We start from the raw sequence: 18620 nt of genomic DNA on the forward strand, positions 1-18620 counted from the left end.
TTGCATTTCCAGGTCTCTCATATTGTGGGACAGGGATGAGGGCTCTACAGGGAAAAGTTGTTCTTCGTAATATCCAGGACTCTAACAATCAGAGACAACATGTCAAATTATTTGCACTGCACAATGTTCATCCTATGTAAATCCAACAAATATCTGTGCACTGTAAGAGCAGTGTCTTGCTTTCATTTAACTATATGATCAAGCCCAATTAGAAGCATCTGAGTTCATTATTCTGCTTGTAAAATTCACAGATTCCCTTTCTGTCCTAATACCATAAAATAAAAACATCTCAATTAATGAGTAGGAATGAACGATTACTTAGTTAATAATTCAGGCATTTCTTTTACTTAGAGCTCAGAGTATTGGAAGACAATTGGGAATTACAGTCTGCTTTGCAAGAGATCAAGCTGCCAACAGAAGAAATTAATAAACTTGAAGTGGATGGTATAAGTAAGAATTACACATCTTTATTATACTTTTTATTCCTTTTACTCCTTTATGCCTTCGTTTTGTTGTAGTAAGTATTGTCTCTCAGTAGAACAAACTTCTTAGCCTCTAAGATGGTGGTAATAAAATGTGAATTGTAAACCAATGTTCACACATTACATGTATTGTCTTGCATACACTACTGTTTTCACTTATGATTTTAATAAAAGTAGGCACTTTATTTCTGCAAGGTTGTTCTTCAACAGCTCAATATAACCAGTTACTTTCATCAGTTCTGTGATTCACAGTTTGTGCACTGGGTAGTTTGTGCTGATTCATTTTAATCTACTATTACACCAAACTCTAGTTTCTGATTGGAGGAATCATTTTATCCATTAATGATATAATTTTAACATGTCTTTTCCAGCTTTGTGGTACAAAATGCTTCTACCTCCACAATTTGATAGATCCAAGAAGTACCCACTGCTTATTCAAGTGTATGTAATAACCCATCCTTTCTTTGAATGTTGTTGTTTTGTCAGAAAATATGTTTCTTAAAATTTAACAAAGCCTAAGAAAGTTTGCAACATTTTATGAAGTAGAAGCAAAGGCAAAACTACTTAGTTCTGTTTTCTTTGTTCTTTTGTGTTTTTTTTTTTAATATATTTCTGGAATACAAATTCAACTCAATGGAAATCAATGAGTTTTTTCATGTTAATATTATCATGGTAAGAACCGGTTCCTTGGAGAAACAAAAAAGATAAAAACGTGTGGGCTATTCCTTGTTAGGTCTGCATTGCTTCTGTTTATCATGAGGCATTCTGAAATTATTTATTTTGGCTTTGCTGATATAAAAAATACAAAAGTCTGCTTCTTTTTTTTAAAGAAAAAATCCTGAATGCTCCTAAACCATGAGGACTGGCTTCTTTTATCAAATGTTCCCTCTAATAAGCATTTGATATGATCTTAATTTATTGCGGGCAGGAAAGGCAAAAACATTGCAGTGGTGCAAAAAACCCAAGAGGCAGAAAGGACTGCTGAGTACATGTAATAAACCTCAAGGGTTTTTTTTTCATTAACCATTGAGGACCCAAATGTTTGAAGAATGCTAAGTGTGTTAGAATGATGTTTAGAGTAGAAGATTAAGTCAGTCATGTCCCTGAGGTCAGATGTGCAATTTGCATTAGGCCATTCTCATGAGGAGTGTCTCCCTGTATGGCTCAGCTATGTGAGGTGTGTTCTGCCCAAAGCTCCAACAGCACGATACTCCCTGCTGAAACAAAGAAGGTCTGGAGATGGTCAGAAAGTGTAAGGAGCTGAACTTTTTTCTCCTGTTTTCTCTGACATTGTTGACTGTATGTGGAGATCAAATGCAGGAAAGCACTAAAAAGGGCTGCTACACCTAAGGAGTTTGAATGGAGGAAAGAACTGAGTCTTTGAGACATCACTCTACCAAGGATTCCCCTTAGAGCAAGCACCTGTTGCTGCACCCCTTAGTCTGAGCTAAAACTAATGATTTGCCTTAGGCAGAAGACCTAAAGGATTAAAATGTGTTTTAGATAGCAAAACCTCACAAATATATGAAAAATTCTTTGTCTACTGAATTCTCTGAACCATGGGCATATAGCAAAGTACTTGTGGAGAAACTTTAAGAATTGCCTATAGCTGTAGTCCAGTATCCAATAATAATTTATAAATTTACAAATATGAATTAAAAATGTTTGAATTTTCATCCTCAGGTATGGAGGACCGTGCAGTCAGAATGTAAAAGAAACATTTAGCATTAGCTGGATAACATATCTTGCAAGCAAAGAGGGAATTATTGTTGCTCTGGTGGACGGCAGAGGAACAGCTTACCGAGGTGACAAGATTTTGCATGCAGTATATAGAAGACTGGGAGTCTATGAAGTTGATGACCAAATCTCAGCAGTAAAGTAAGTAGTATAGGTCCTTTTAGAACTGTTGTATTTACGTAGCTACAAGAAATAATGTGAAAAACATACTACATATACTTCTCAGCCTTTCTTCTGGAGAGATGAGTTCTCCAGGAAATAAGACAGGAAGATTGCTAGAAAGAAAATATTGCTGACATGCTTGATGTTGGTGAGGCTTCAATCTTAGGCCTAAGAAAATACAAGTGTCAGTGATGAGTGGTAAACAAATATATTGTCACCTGTAGGGGAGACCTACCTCAGTGACTGCAGTCATTAGCCAAAGATCCATAGGGATTTACCATGGTAGTTAGCTAAAGGTCAAATCTGAAGTTCACAGCAAAACCAAATCCTGATACAAGCCTTCTAGAGGTTGTTTAGTCATAAACTTTTTCCATGCTATTTTAGGATAGTTATGAGCAACAGAAAGTGTCTGAGGTCCTCTGATAGATCCCCAATAGCTGCTTCTTTGCATCAGAACACTTCAAGTGCTCCAAGGGAAAATTATTCCCTAAGAAGAGGTTTTGGGGAGGGAGTGAAAGCTGAGATTTTTTAAGGAAAGGCTGCCTGTTAAGATTACAAATGGAGTAGCCTCTCAAGAAGTGCTAGTTTGAACCCACAGAGATAAGTGCAAGGTAAGGATAAGGAATTTAGCTCAGTCTTTGATCTGGAACTTGGCCCATCAGAGCATGGATATCTTTGTGCAGCTGTAAATGCCCTCTTTGCCCCTTAACAGACCTGACTATGAGAAGCTTAGCTAGAAACTGGGAGTAACTTTCTCTACTTACCTGAGAACACTGCATGTATATATAATGTGTGTGAGGAGAGTGTATGATTCTTCCTCTTTCTGCTTCCTGAAAGTTCATTTCCTTCTTAATCATATAAACACACTATTATCCCTTTCAGTGTTACAGAACAGCTGTATGTTATGTCAGGTTAATCTGTTATATGATTTTCTTTCTTGAAACTTTTAGCAGAAACAGCATAGTCTGAAATATCATGAGAGAGAATGTTTTATTACTCTGAATCGTCACTCAGACATAAAATTCAGAGACAGAGGGAACCTAAACTGATTCTGCACTTGCAAAATCTACAGAGAGGCTGTGAAGAAATGACCTCAGACTTCACACTCCCCAGATTTCTGTCATCACCTAGACTAAATTTTTATTCAGTTAAATGTAGTGCATTCCATCTTCCTGATCTAACACATGATATCAGATACACAGTGGGAAGTTCTTGGAGGGGCTTTACTGTAGGAGGAACCTCAGGGATTAAGACAGCAATATAACAAAGCTGAATCATATTTTGGCTTTTCTAATTTTGTCCCACCTAGACAGTATCCCACATTTTGGGTGTTGTGTTTGCTGAATAAAATAAGGGTAATGTGTGTCTTGGGATGTATCTGAACCCAGTTTGTTTGTGTCACTCTTGAACCTTTGCAATCTTTTGTCGTATCCTCTTTTCTCTCCATTTGCAAATACACCTCTGGAAATAGAGCCTTCAGGCTGAAGCAGGATTTTTGTAGGAGAATCTAGTATTTATGATTCTCTTTGACCACATAGTGGTAGTATGTGCTCTTCACTTTTCAGGCACATAAAAAATTAATCTGATTGCCCCAGGGAATCCCCAGTCTCAGAGGTTGATACTGTGCCTCTTGAGACATCAGACAATCAGCTGATTGTAAGAAAAGTATGTTGAGCATCTTGCAGGTCTAAATGTTAATGGTACTAAAATGACTAAAACAATAATAGACTGCAAGAAGGTAGTTATGGGAAATGAAATGTGGTTATTAGTAGGCACATACTTTTTGAGCTTTTTTCTTTGTATGTGTATATGTGCATGTCTGTACCTATATGTATGTGCAACATGAGTAATGTATGATGTCTACTGTGGTCTAAATATCCACATGGGTTCCCTGTATAAGAAAAAAAGAACATTTTTTGCCAAGAAGCCAGTTGGGCCACATCCAAAAATATTATGAAGAAAGAATTTATTTCAGTTTTATTCTTTCAAGAAAAACTCTTCCTCTGAAATATCTATTAATTGAATAATTGATGCTTTGCAGAAATCAGACATGCTATGCTGATTGTCAATTTGCTCAAGTTGGTATTATCTGTGAAAAAAACACGAAGGGAAAAATTACTTTTTGCTAATTTGTGACAGTATTAGCAATCTTTTGTAATAGTGAATTCATTTGTCTAATTTTCTTTTCCACAGGAAATTTATAGAAATGGGCTTTATTGATGAGAAACGAATAGCAATATGGGGCTGGGTAAGTGGATGGAGTTTTTATATCTATCTTTAAATAATCCTGCAGTGTATTTTTTTTTTTGTTGTTTTTTTATTATTCCTTATTCTATCTTAAACCTGTATGAAGTTTCTTGTATCAGTGTTTGATGGTATTGCTAAAAATTGCAGCACCAAAAAGGGCTTGATCTTTGGCAGTTGTAGAGGGAATATTGAAAATTTATGTCTCATGCATTGTTTGGACGTGAAGTCATGCAAAACTGAGATGTTGTAATTGGCTTTACTTTTAACTTAGGGACTTACTGACATGGTGTCAAAATTCAAGTATTGTCCTTTCTGATCTGAGACTAAAATAATGAGAAAAGTCCTTTGAATATCTCTCATCAGAAAATATGACCCTTGCATCATTCTGAATCCCTATACTTGGCTTCAAAATGGTCAGTAGGGATGAATGTGGGTCTGACGGGTGTACAATGTTGACAGCATCACCAAGAAGTGGAAAAATTGGACAGTATAGAAGTCATTCCAAGTAATTAGCCAGGTTGTTTTTCATCTTTCATTTCTTCATATGCTTTTCTTTGTAACACTCCTGGAATTTTTTTTATAGCCAGATGCATTGAAGGTTCACTACGCTTAGGCACTAAGAAAGATAGTAGCATACTTCAAATACAAATTTTAGAATAACACTGCATTCTAATAGGAGAAACATAAATTATTGGAGTAGGTGGTGTTTTTTTTCTTCTTGTTCTGTCACCTTCAAAGTAGGACCGTCATGAAAATGAGATGCAGACCTATGGGTAATGTTATGTATGGGAGAACATAAGCCAACTTTACTCGCAGCACAAATGCTACACAGGCCCCTGACAGAGATTTTTTAAGATGTTTAGACCATCTGATTCAATGGACATGAAAGTCTGGATCAGAAATGCATAGATAGTAGTGGAGCCCTGCATCCTACCCAGTTTCAGCAAAACAGAATTATACTATGCAGGAAAATGAGCTGTTAAGTAACACCCAAGTTTCTCATGGATTAGAGACAGTACTGTAAGGAATACTAAAGAGGGTTGGAGGCCAGGCTTACGTTAGCCAGCCTTACTCATTCCCTAAGTTAATCAGTATCATCTATCCAGCAGTAACAGGCAGCACTAATTAGAAAAGCCAGTATCATCTATCCAGCAGTAACAGGCAGCACTAATTAGAAAAGCTTAGCAAGTAAAGTGATATGTTAGACACCCATTAATGTTTCCCACTATTTTTGTCTTTTTACATGTTCATTTTTCTTTGATTATCATTCAGAAAGACCTTTTATTTTACTAAGTGCCTGTCTTTGCCAGGAGAATTCTTCTGATCTGTCATTGTTTGTTTTATTTTTTTATGTTTGTTTATTTTCATTGCCTCCCTTTCATTGTAAGAGGATGCCCAGAACTGCACAAGACAATGAGTCTTGTAAGATTCAACTCAGCTGCAGCTATAAAAGTTGCTTGATCTTAGCACATGAGCTGCACAGCTAAAAACTTTCTGTGAAGCTTCTATCAACTAATACTTAAATTATTTTGGTCAGACACTGCTGTAACACCAGGATGAAATGGGGTACCATATGGTGAAATTAAGTGACACAGACAGTTAGAAGTGACTTACTCTAACATGACATTAAGTAAGGCCACATAAAAATATTTTAATTTTACTTAATCATATAATATTTTATTTCACCAGTGTTTCCAGAATCAATTAAGAGATTTCACACATCTAAAGCACTGTGTCCCAGCAACCGATATAATATTCAAATAACAGCACTATTACTGTCAGTCTTTTTTCCCATTTTTTTCTATTACACCATTTCCTGGTCCCTAACCTTTGAAAGGAGTTGAAATGTGTTTCCATATTTATGGCCTGCAACTTAGCAAATTCTTCTGTTAAAGCTCTTAAATAACCAGTAATGCAATTCAGGTTGTGAACTCTATCTCTCTGTCTGTTACACTGTACATTTGTACCAAAAAAAAAATTAATAGTTTTCATTATTTCCCTTAGTCTTTCATATGCAGTTGATAATCTTCAGAATTCTTCATGACCACCTCATATTTTTACTGCTTCCTCCATTCTATAGCAAATAGTAACCCCTTATTTCCCAAGGACTTTATACAAATATTTTCCAACCCCAGTTCCTCATATATGGACAGCCAAACCAAATGCTTTTTGTTTACAGTATTTTCCTGTCTCAGTAGCTAACCCTCACAGTTGTACAGATCTGTTCTGATACCCAGGCTTACTTACTACTTTTCCTAAATTCCAGCTGTGAATTTATTCTTGCTTGCTGGATCTCAGTTTGAGGAATCAACCCAGAAAACAACAGGAACAGTGGCAGGCAGTAAGGAGGAATTGCTCCAATCTCAATTTCTGAAGCAGCCAAGTCTACTACACCCAATTAGCAAAAACTAGGTAGTTTGTTAAGGGAGGGAAAAACTCGTAACTCTTCATGGAGGTGCACACTAAAAGCATGAGAGGCAACAATCACAAATTGCCACAAGGGAAATTTTGGTTAGGTTTTAGGAAAAAAAAATTTCCAACAGTGATCAGCGGTGAATAAAATTGAGTAGAGAGGCTGTAGAATGTGGATGTGACTCTGATCAACCTCATTTAAATCTGAGGACAGCCCCGCTTTGAGCTAGAGGTTGCACTAGATTACCTTGAAGGTCCCTACTAAATGAAGTTTTTCTAGCATTCTAGGTGCTAATAAGAGCAGAAGTGATAAACATTAAAGATGTAGCAAAGAGGAGGTGATTCAATAAAATAATGTAACCTCTCTCACAAGAATTCACATCTGGTTCATTTTAAAGAAATACTTTTTTTCCCCTTTTTTACCTAATTAGAAAGACTTTGTTGCTTTGTCCTTCTTGCATGCAAATTCAAATATTTATTTTGCAATTAATGTATATTAAGTTGTTTCAGAAAACAAAATGATACTTCACCGATAACTTTAAACTGTCTGTGATTTCTCCTCAGTCCTATGGTGGGTATGTAACTTCTTTGGCACTTGGATCTGGCAGTGGATTATTTAAATGTGGAATGGCTGTGGCTCCTGTTTCTAGCTGGGAATATTATGGTATGAAAACTTGTCATAAATACTAACTTGAAATGCAAGATAGAGCATTTAGTAACTTTCTAAATAAAATCATTGGAGGAGACTGGCAATATGAAACTTAAAGACATTGTAATTACCTAGACAGAAAACTCTCAAGACCATGAGTTTAAAGTTTTCCTTCCTAAAAATATCTGCCTGAAATTGGCAGTTTGGAACAGACTTTGTCACATAGAAGAAGGTACACCAGGTAATTCCATATGCACATCAGTAAGTGGGTAAAGCCCCCTTGATAAACTGCTATACTCAAGTGATCTCCCTAAAAATCGTGTACCAGGTGAGCCAGATGAAATTATTTTTCTGCCAGTTGTGGAATCACAGTGCACTTCAGGTACTGCAGATGATCTCTGTCAAGAATCAGTATCTCTGATGATTGTAAGGTTACTTCCCAAAAGCACTGGAGGAGAGACACTCTGACACAATTTTTTTAATTAAAATATTTTTTCCCTTTAGACATTTCTCAACCACACCTCCTGTGTTGTTGTGTTAGGAGACCTACTTTTTATTTATATTTATTGGCTTAAGCTCCAAACTGTTCAGAGGAAACAGCTCTAGCACTATAAACCAAGGGCCTTACTGTGTGAATAAAGGAGGTGCATACTTACACTTACTTGCAGACCTGTTAAGCTTTTGGCACAGTGTAAAGGAACCTTAGTGTAAAAAAAGAATCATGGCATGCATGTTTTCAGTGAGCAAAATGTAGCACTTTGAACACATTTACTTAGCATATGGTTGTTTGCTAAGAAGTCTTGGTTACGAGAAAATTTTTTGGTTAAATGGGAAAGATTCCTTCCCTGACTGCTAGTACAGACATTTCTTATATTTATGGTGTTTTGCAAACAAAGGGGAAAACATTTGTATGACACAGGAAGCATAGTCTTCATGTTTTCACTGTCATCAAGATTTTTTTAAGACGTTATCACTCACGATTGCAAAATTATTTGCAGAATACAAGCATAAAGCACTATTTTTGAAAAATTCCTTTAATAAAAGAAGAATTATAACTATTTTCCACGAATTAGAAATTGAGGGAAGTTTTTCAGTTTTTCAGGCCCACGCCGTTGCACTCTTTACTTCATCTGAATTTTCAGGAAGAAGTTAAAGATTCTTGCTAAAAATACGTTGTAAAAATCCAAAGTGACAAATGTACCTCCACTAAGGAAGGAAGGAAACAGAAGGAAGTCCTGAGTCATAAGTTTTGGCAAACAGATCATGTTAACATGAGGGTGAACTGTGTAAGGGACAAACTACAGGATGCTATGTGTTTGAGTCTCTAAGAAGTATCAACATGTCAGAGGATATACTGGCCCCTAGAGCTTCTAAATTCTGTTCCACCTTCTTTTAGATACACAGGGAAAGTCTGAACTATAATCTTTCCTCTGAAATCCTCCCACTCACCTCCATTTTGTCTCAGCGTTAGTAACAGCAGAAGAGTTATTAAGATGGCAAGGGAAATTGCATTCAAGGACAATGTATAGTTAAAAGCATTAGATCTGTTATATTAAAATTTGCAATTTGTCTCCTGTTTTCTTCATCAGTAACTGACAAGCTGAATCTTCCATGTAGTCATTATAATGAAATTCTGCTGACCTCTGTGGACTTGTTGTAGCTATACTGAGAGAGTGGAGAATTTGGCTCAGAATACTGTAGAAATGCCAGCCATTCAGAAAGTCTATTTTATTGAAAACTTGAGCCCAATATGGTTCTTTGACACTGTGTTGACAACAGATATTGCACATTTTCTGTTTTCATTGAATGATAAAGGATTTTGATAAAAGACAGGCTACTTAGAATTTTGTGGTACTTAGTTTATTACAAATTACCTTCAGGAGCCTTACTTGGCTGATCTGGGAGAGTACACATCTTTATCACGCAATGGGAAGATATACAAAGGATGTAAAATAAACCATGGGAACGTGAGTGTATTGAGTAATTTTAATTTCCTGGGAAGAGTTCCACTTTTTAATAAAATTATTGTAGTGCAGTATATCAAACTGGACAACAAGGTACTGATTACAATAGTCATCACCTCTCTTATGGGAGGGAAAAATGCCAGCTTTTCTTTGTCAGAAAGCCCTGACTCTGTTATATAAATAAAATTCTTGTAATACTGCAGCCTGACTGCTCAATATGTGTCAGTTACTCTTTCAAGGCAAGGTCATAAAGAACATAATTTTCTGGTAGTGACAGCTGCTGCGTCAGTTTCCCACAAATTTTCATAACAGCTCTTGGTTAAATTACAAATACCCAAGCAGCTCAAAGATAGCTGTTCATACTGATTTCTTGGTGATAGATACTGTTCAGTTATTCACATTTGTTTTGTCAAATCTGTTAACAGTCTTTGCTGTAGTTAGAAAAAGGAATTGAACAGAAAACTGAACAGCAATTGCACCACTTTTTCTGTGCAATCCTGTATAATTTCCTGCTCTGCCTAATTACTGCCTATATACATTCAATAGGAACAGGACAACATATTTATCCATATTTACTGTATATGCACATATACATCCCAGGCTGAAATTCTGCTCAGATTCTTCAGGTGTCAAAACCAGTCTGTGTCATCTTTCCACCGTGCACTTCTATTGGCTCATTTGACTGACTTACGGAGTTCATTCCAAGAGCATAAAGCAGTATCAGTTAATTGACTTTATTCACACTACCTTGTGTTGGTTCCATAGATGAATATCAAGCCACTATTTCTGCAAGGGCAGTTGGGAGAACATTTATTAATTAACCTTCTCAGTTTATTTTTTAAAAACATGTTTAAATTTGGTGTATTATGAGGAAACCAAACAGAACAGATACAGTTAATATTTAATTTGCTAGATGTCATTGGAGGCACATAAATATCTGTATATCCTTTCTTTATTACTTTTTTCTTCTTTAATATCACAGCATCTATCTACACAGAACGATTTATGGGTCTTCCTGTAGAGTCTGATAATCTTGAACACTACAAGGTGAGAATTCTCTTTTTGTGTTGCACTGCCTTAAGCCTGAATCACACTTCATGGACAAGTCAAAATGTAAAGAAAGAAAATAGCCCACCAACTCCTGGCAGGACCTGACAGTCCTGTAGCTACACTGCTGCTGTGAAATTGATCTCTCCAGAGTTACTAGAGGTTTTGTATTTATTAATCCTAAATATGCTAAATTGAAGGATTTTTATTTTCTCATTTGGACAAGTCAGACAGTTCTGCAGTGTAAACTATTAGCCTAGCAAAGGACTCATGTGAGAGAGGTTAAAATGTTGATAAGGTTTTGGTGTGTACTGTTAGCTGTGATATGCAAACTGCTTCACAGAAATTTAGCTCTCTGGTATTAACATCACCAGCTTACTAAACAGTCAGGAACAGCTTTCCCTACCCAGAACAGGCTGTCTGCCTTTTCTGCAGATTGATAGGAAGTTGAAAACTTCCTCTAGCAGCACACATACCAGATCTTGATACAGAGAGGCCTGAATTAACACCCAAAGGAATTAGTAGGAAGACTCCCATTAAAGATTTTGGATCATGATCTTGGTACCTATTGTCTATCCCAACTCAAAGAACAGAAATGCTCAGTACCAAACTGCATTGGTAGAGCTGTCTGGGTAGCCACAAGTTGTAGTGTTCAGAAAATAACACATGGCTAATGCTGTGCTTTTTGAGAACTGGCCCCTAGAAAAGGCACTAAATATATATAGCTTCTATTATAATCGCAGACTGATAAGAAGTCACTGCAGTCATCATTATGCCAGTCCAACTGTTTAATTGTTGTTCTACTAAATAATGTCTTTCAACTCTGTGGCTGAGTGGTTTAAATTGAAGCTGCTGAACTGTTCATTTTTGCTCTTAACAGAATTCAACTGTGATGGCAAGAGCAAAGAATTTCCAAAACGTGGAGTATCTTCTCATCCATGGAACAGCAGATGGTGAGGTTTGCAAATGGCAGTACAAATACAGACCCAGAATCACTTTGTTTGAAAAACATTAAGCATCTTTCTATGCCTTTGATTAGAGTCAGTACTTAGATCTTTGGTAGATTTCCATATGATATAAGATGCTTACTCATTCTTAGTAATGTCAACTGTATCACTTGATAATTAGTGGACACAACTTAATGCAGTATAACTTTATGCTTTGTGGTATTTACACATCTCGATCTCTTTTTACCTTTTTCAGATAATGTACATTTTCAGAACTCAGCACAAATTGCAAAAGCTCTGGTTAATGCACAGGTGGATTTCCAGGCAATGGTAAATAACCAACTAGTTTTTAATGTGAACACTGGCTTATACCTTATAGCTTTATTATCTGCGAATGCTTCAAAATATTCCAATTGCTAGTGCATTTGTTACTCTTCATAAACAATTTCTTCCTGAAAGGATTTGCCTGCTCCTTTCTTTCCTTCTTCTTGCCCTTTGGATGTTAGCAGGATTTCTCTATTGTCAAGAATAACTCCAAGGCTTTTAAAATGAGCCAAGGAGAAGAATGAGAATCCAGCCTCCTTATGAAACTTGCTGATAGGTAGTAAAAGAAAGGAATATGAAGGAGCTGGTTTCTGGGGCCAAAACCATCACTGGTTCTGATGGATTCTATCTTGAACTGGACATGCCTGCCACAGGCACCAAATGAAACAAGCAAAACATGTAGATGATATCCAACCACTTTATCCAGAATTGGGAAAAAAACCCCACAGTTCTCTGCAAAACTTGCTTAGGGTAGCAGCTGCAGGAAAAATAGAAATACAAAGGTTAGAGGTTTTAAATGAGGAATGAACAAGGGAAAAGTAGTTCTGACTACCATGCTAAACTCTGTTTCTGCACCTTTTTTCTTGGGGCTAATGACCAAAGCATTTGCCTGCTATCAAGCATACTGGCCTTCCGCCCGAGTCCATTTTTCTAGAGCCATGAACTCCAAAGAAAGGGATCACGTGGGGATCTCCCTGTTCTTGGGGTTTGTAGGCCCTTTCTCATATTATGTATTTTTTGCCTCCTTCATCGATACTTAACAAACCTGGGTTCTCTCTCAAGTATCTGGAATGCTGTATGCAGTTGTAGTCAATTTGGTTCAGATACAGGGGAATGTCAATTATTCCTAAGAGCTGGTATAATGGGTCTGCTGTAACTCAGGATGTTTCAAACAGAATTCCATAACATTTAGCCAAAAGCTTGTTGCTTAGATCTTAGTATTCCTAAGCAAGATTGTAACCCCTACTGCCAAGGCCATGCAGCTAGGCCATCTCAAAGCTCTTTTGCCTGATTCGATGCAACTAACTAGTCAGTAGTGAGGTAGTAATGCTGACTCCTAGGTTACAGGACATTTAGAAACTTCTTTTTCAGCAAGAATACAGATATACTTGAAAGTAATGGAAAGGAAAAAAGATTACCAAGTCGCTCTGTTTTCCTGGGGCATACGCTTTCTTCTGTATGATAATAAAATAAAGTTATTGTATTGTTTAACTGTTGCATAATTGCAAACTCAACATAGGGGGTTTATGGCTTTTTTATTTATTTTTCAGTGGTATACTGACCAGAACCATGGAATTCCAGGCCTTTCCAGCAAACATCTCTACACACATATGACCCACTTCCTCAAACAATGTTTTTCTTTGTCAGAATAAGTAGGCTATTCACAGCACACTGATGCATCTCTGAAGAGCACAATCGTAACAGTGCCCAGGTTGTACAGTTGTCAGGTGAACTGATAACAGGAAATTTGAAGTTTTAAACTTGATGTTTACATCCACTTTTCTCACTGCAAATTAGCAAACGTTATGTTAATACATATTTTGGCATATTTAACACCTATTTGATAGGAAAAATAAAATCAGAATGTAAAATGCCATGTTCATTTATTGCCCTCTTTATTAAACTTTCCTTCTGCAGTGCAAAAATAGGTGGTCCTTTGCAAAGGCACACTGCTAGATGAATATGCTTGTCTTTGTTAACTACAACTGTAAAATGGGAAAGAACAAAGAAAGCAGTGCCATACCTAATTAGCATCCTAACAAGAACCATTATTTCCAATTTCTTGGAAAGAATCCAAGCAGGGATAGGAACACACAATATTTAAAGCTGAAATTTGGATAATTATCAAGAATATTGAATGTTGCGTTCAAATTATATTCAACTCTTACTTGAAACCTTGATTCTGCAAAACTCGCAGCATTCAAATTTAACATGAAAGCAAAATGTTTGTGGTAGATATTTTATCTCAATGGGTTTTCCTCCTGTATTTGGAATATGTTGGCCATATTAGTCTGCTTTTAATCCCCAGTCATCACCTGAGCATTCAAATTAATCTTAACATCATTCATCCCAGACTAGAGGGCAAGGATCAAAGGATTGTGCATGCTTTCTTTGCTTTGTTTCCAGTGAAACTATTTCAGGGAATCTTTAAAGAATGCCAGAGGCTAACAATGACTGGAATACTTCTTTTGATTAGTAATTAAATTAAGGAGAATATGAACAAGGCAGTTGGCAAGAGATCCATTGTAGATGGAGTAATTCTTTGGTTACCTGGTAAAAAAAATCTGAATTAGACCATAGTTCTTATGCAGTAGGCTAACACTGTATGTCATCTCTGCTATTAGCCAGTGAGGGAACAAAGTAACCTGAAAAAGAGAATGGAGTACCCTTTCCACAAAGCAGGCTGCTTCCTAACTCTCAGTCAGAGATTGGATGCTGCTGCTTTGTGGAAAAGCAAGGGGTTTCATTTTGACCCTCTTGACAAAAATATGGGGTTTAGCCAAAATCATTAAAATGTGGAAGTGATTTGCTATGTAACAGCTTCCTTCGTTTTGTTAATAGCAATATCAAATCTGATTTTCCACACATGAGAACATTCCTCAGACATATCTTTATGTAAATGTAGTTGCCAAGCTGTTTGTAATGGTTAAATTATACTTTGATGGGAACTCTTTAGAAAATACTCAATTAGTTCAGGTTTTTTTGGAAATGCTGCCAATTACGTGATGTTAATGAGCTTTCAGTTGGTAATGTAATTAAAATTCTACTGCTATAATGGTTAAAGGAAAAAAATTATAGCACTAAGAAATTTAACATTAAGCAAATATAACATGAAATGGGGCTAATTAGATGTTGATTGTATGGTCCTATGTGCATTTGCTGCACATAACAGTAGTCTCAGTAATGTGGTTATTTTACAAATATGGAATACAATTCAGTTGAAATTACTGAGATTTAATTCTTGATTTCTTACATTGATACAACATCACAGAAACCATTGCAAAATTGTGGTCAAAGAGAAAAAGCAAGCTCTTAACCAAGAATGGTTAAAGGCTTTATATACCTGAATATGTCAATTCAGAACCTAGTGCAATTTTCAATAAACATGGTGTCAATCTCACCTAAATATCAATATATTAAGCTCTCTTTAAGTTTCTGCACCTTCGTTCTTTTTATATACTTTTGAAAATTCTATAAGCTCTGGACATTTGCTTAGATAAATTGACCTCTTGTGGGTACTATAAGTAATAAGGTGATGCAAAGTGTTGTTCAAACCCTTCCCAGAACTCTATAGTCAGAAGCTCCTGGAAGTATTTGACATAAGGGACATTTCAGGAAAATGTGTTAAATAAAATAACAGAAGGTACCTCTTTCCCAAGAGATGAAATAGCTGTTTCATTATTAATCTGCCCTTATGGCTGTTTGTTTCCTAAGGCAGTCAGAATACACATCTTCCAAACTGTCCGCCATTTACCTTGGCTTGTAGGAAGCAGTTATGGAGATAAAACATGAAAGAAAGAAAAAAAAAAAAAAAGTGCATCATGCTGCTGTCAGTTTTGCTTCATTGTTTTTCATGTTGTTAATTTATTTGCCTTACACAGTGTTCTTGCCAAAGAATGGGAATATGTCTTCAGCAGACTGTGACATTTACACTGAGTTGATGGAATAATGTCTAACCTGAAAGCTCTATAATTAGGCAGACATATATTTTGTTGACCTGGGGGAAAATGTCCTAGGATGCTGTGAGTGTCAAAAAAACCCTCTTCAAAACATACACAACATCAGTTTGCAGGCCTGTGCTACTAACAGGTAACATTGCAGTCATTCATTAGAGATGGTTCAGGGCACTTCAAACATACCATCACAGAATGGTTAGGATTAAAAGGGCCCTGTTTAATCAGGGCCACCTACAGTGGGCAGCCTGGGACTATGACATGGCTTCTGAATATCTAAAAAGGAGGGGGACTGTCATATAAAGAAGATATAAAGGCCTCTGAAGGTGGGACACAGTCATTTTGAATACTTAAGTAGACAGGCCCTTGATAATTAGCCACAGATACAGTTGTTTACAAGTCAGTTTTCACTGTGAAGCCTGTTTAGTTATTTTTAAATAAAGCTTGAGGTGCAAAGCAAAAACTTCTTTATTCTAGGAACTGACGTGTATAGAAATAGTAGAAAACCACTGGTTCCACTACAAACCATTAATTTCCAAACATCTGTTTTCATTACCTACCTCATTGATGCTGTGTGAATTGTACAGATCAATGAATATACAATCCTCGTACCTCAAACGTGGAGCAAAATGCTTTGCTGTACTTAGGATTATTGCAGCTGCAAAGAAGAAAAGGCCTAAAGAAAAAAACAGCATTAGTAGAAAACCATGTGTAACCCCAGCCAGGCTCCAGAGCATGGTTAGTGCTATACTCATTTTACTTAGATATCAAGTCAAATTCAGACTTTGTGCAATACTTTCCAGTTTGCCAGTCAGTTCCAATTACAAGCCACAGCTGTTTAGAACATTTTATAGAGTCATTTGAAGGCTCTATATTTAATCTGAATAATTCATAGTATTTACTAAGAGCATTTGGTATTACTTTCAATTATGAACATTGTCTTCTCAAAATGTAAAGTAACTAGTACATACTTGGCCAGCTCTTATGCTTGCGCAAATTGATGCAGCTCTATTGACTTCAAATGGAGCGATTCCAATTTATGTGAGTAGACAGTGTGGGCTACAGCACAGTTACAATAGCTCTCTTTCCCAAGGAGATGCCATAAGCATCCATGGCAGTGAGCATGGAGCTGCAGAGTGTGGAAAGGCTGTAAGACCCTAAACTAATCCTCTGTTTCAAAAAACAAAGACAGCCTTGCTCTCCAAAATGCAGCCACACATTTGTATGTGTAATGTATATCTATAGAGATACGTATGTAACATGATGCATATGTTTTAATATATGCACGTGTTTACACATATGTTCTTATATTACTGAAGGCTATCTTTCACAGTATATGCATCGCAGCAATTCTCAGAAGGGGAGTGCAGGGCTGTTTTGGCTGAATATCATATAGCAAGGATAGGAAAATAAAAGGGGCTGCACAGACAGCCTCTGAACTCACAGTTTACAAGGTTAGGGAGATATGCCAAGGCACATCCTCCTCCCTCCCATGTTCTTTAGATATGTAGTGGATAGTAATATAATAAATATATGTAGTGTAATGAAGAAATATACAGAAAAAATGTTAAGGTTTCACTTTTTTGAAAGCATTTTGAAAGCATTTGCTGGGGCTTTTTTTTACTTTTCAATAGTCAGCAACTTCCTAATTCATTAAAATGTTCAAATCTTGACTATTACATTTTTTTTTATCGTACCAGCAGTTAAAGAGTTGAGAGACGCAGCTTAGAAAATTATGATATTCAGAGTATGCTAGCCAGGTATAACAGCTACATTGGTACTGTATTTCTGAAAAGCCATGCCAACTGGAATTGCCACTGCTAATGCACCAGGTTCAGTGTGCAGCTGTTAATAACACTGCTTCTCATTTTACCTCTTCTGTAACTTTCCCCACAGGATGTTTTGGGTTGTTTTTTTTTCAGTGAGTACAGTACACTAACCTTAATAGAAGCCATTACCTGGTGATGAGACGATGGTGCAAGAAACTTTGATACACTCTAAATAAGTGAACTCAAGATACAGATTTTTTTTTTTTTTAATGACTCCAAGTGAGGAAGAAACTTTCCTGAGGGCAGATCACTTTCAGGTTCTGTCTTTTAGTCTGACTCACCTGAAGTACCACCTTGTGAGCTAATAAGGTGAGGTTATCCTTTGGCCAAAAGGTAACAACTGTAATTTACATTGTGAGAAGAAAAAAAAAATCTGTGTATGCATATTTCATACACTCATTAAAATCACAGAATGCTAGGGAAGGAGCCTCCAGAGGTCACTGAGTACAACCCCACTGCAAACAGGCCCACTTAGGTCAGGTCACACAGGAACATGTCCAGGTGGGTTTTGAAGATCTCCAGAGAAGGAGACTCCACATACTCTCTGGGCAGACTGTTCCAGTGCTCCGTCAACCTTACAGTAAAGAAGTTTTTTTCTCACGTGGAGATGGAATTTCCTGCGATTGCCTCTTGTCCTGTCACTTGGGTATCACTGAAAAGAGACTGGATTCATCCTTCTGACAGCCACCCTTCAGGTATTTGTAGACATTGATAAGGTCTCCTCCAGCCCCAGATCTTTCAGTCTTTCCTGGTAAGAGAGATGCTCCAGTCCCTTAATCTTCCTCATAGCTCTCCGTTGAACTCTCCCCACCAGTTTCCTGTCCCTCTTGAACTGGAGAGCACAGAAGTATACAATATTCAAGATGTGGTCTAACTAGGGCTGAGTAGAAGGGGAGGTGAACCTCCCTCAACCTGCTGGACACACTCTTGCTAATGCATCTGAGTATACTATTGGCCTTGTTGGCCACAAGGGCACATAGCTGTCCCATGGATAATTTATTATCAACCAGGACTCCAAGGTCCTTCTCTGCAGAGCTACTCTCTAGCAGGTCACCCCCTAACCTGTACTCGTGCATGGTGTATTTTCAACTTTTGTGTGGTACATCTTGTTTGCTGTGCTTTTGAAATACGTGTTAGTGTAGATTC

General features: G+C 36.9%; 1 protein-coding gene across 2 annotated transcripts in view; it reads left to right on the forward strand.

Annotated features, from left to right (window-relative positions):
• Positions 1-13568, forward strand: part of FAP (fibroblast activation protein alpha) — a 39875-nt gene extending 26307 nt beyond the window's left edge. For both annotated transcript variants that reach the window (XM_068138754.1, XM_068138755.1), the window contains exons 18-26: positions 352-450; positions 854-923; positions 2166-2360; positions 4575-4629; positions 7605-7704; positions 10636-10700; positions 11581-11653; positions 11904-11977; positions 13243-13568. In XM_068138754.1, coding sequence (XP_067994855.1) covers positions 352-450; positions 854-923; positions 2166-2360; positions 4575-4629; positions 7605-7704; positions 10636-10700; positions 11581-11653; positions 11904-11977; positions 13243-13344 — 833 coding nt within the window. In that variant the 3' untranslated portion in view covers positions 13345-13568. The remainder of the gene's footprint in view (positions 1-351; positions 451-853; positions 924-2165; positions 2361-4574; positions 4630-7604; positions 7705-10635; positions 10701-11580; positions 11654-11903; positions 11978-13242) is intronic.
• The last annotated feature ends 5052 nt before the right edge of the window (positions 13569-18620 follow it).

Source organism: Melanerpes formicivorus, unplaced genomic scaffold (assembly GCF_026170545.1).
Source record: "Melanerpes formicivorus ecotype bairdi unplaced genomic scaffold, bMelFor1.0.p_v2 SCAF_5, whole genome shotgun sequence".
In the NCBI taxonomy this organism is placed as follows: Eukaryota; Metazoa; Chordata; class Aves; order Piciformes; family Picidae; genus Melanerpes; species Melanerpes formicivorus.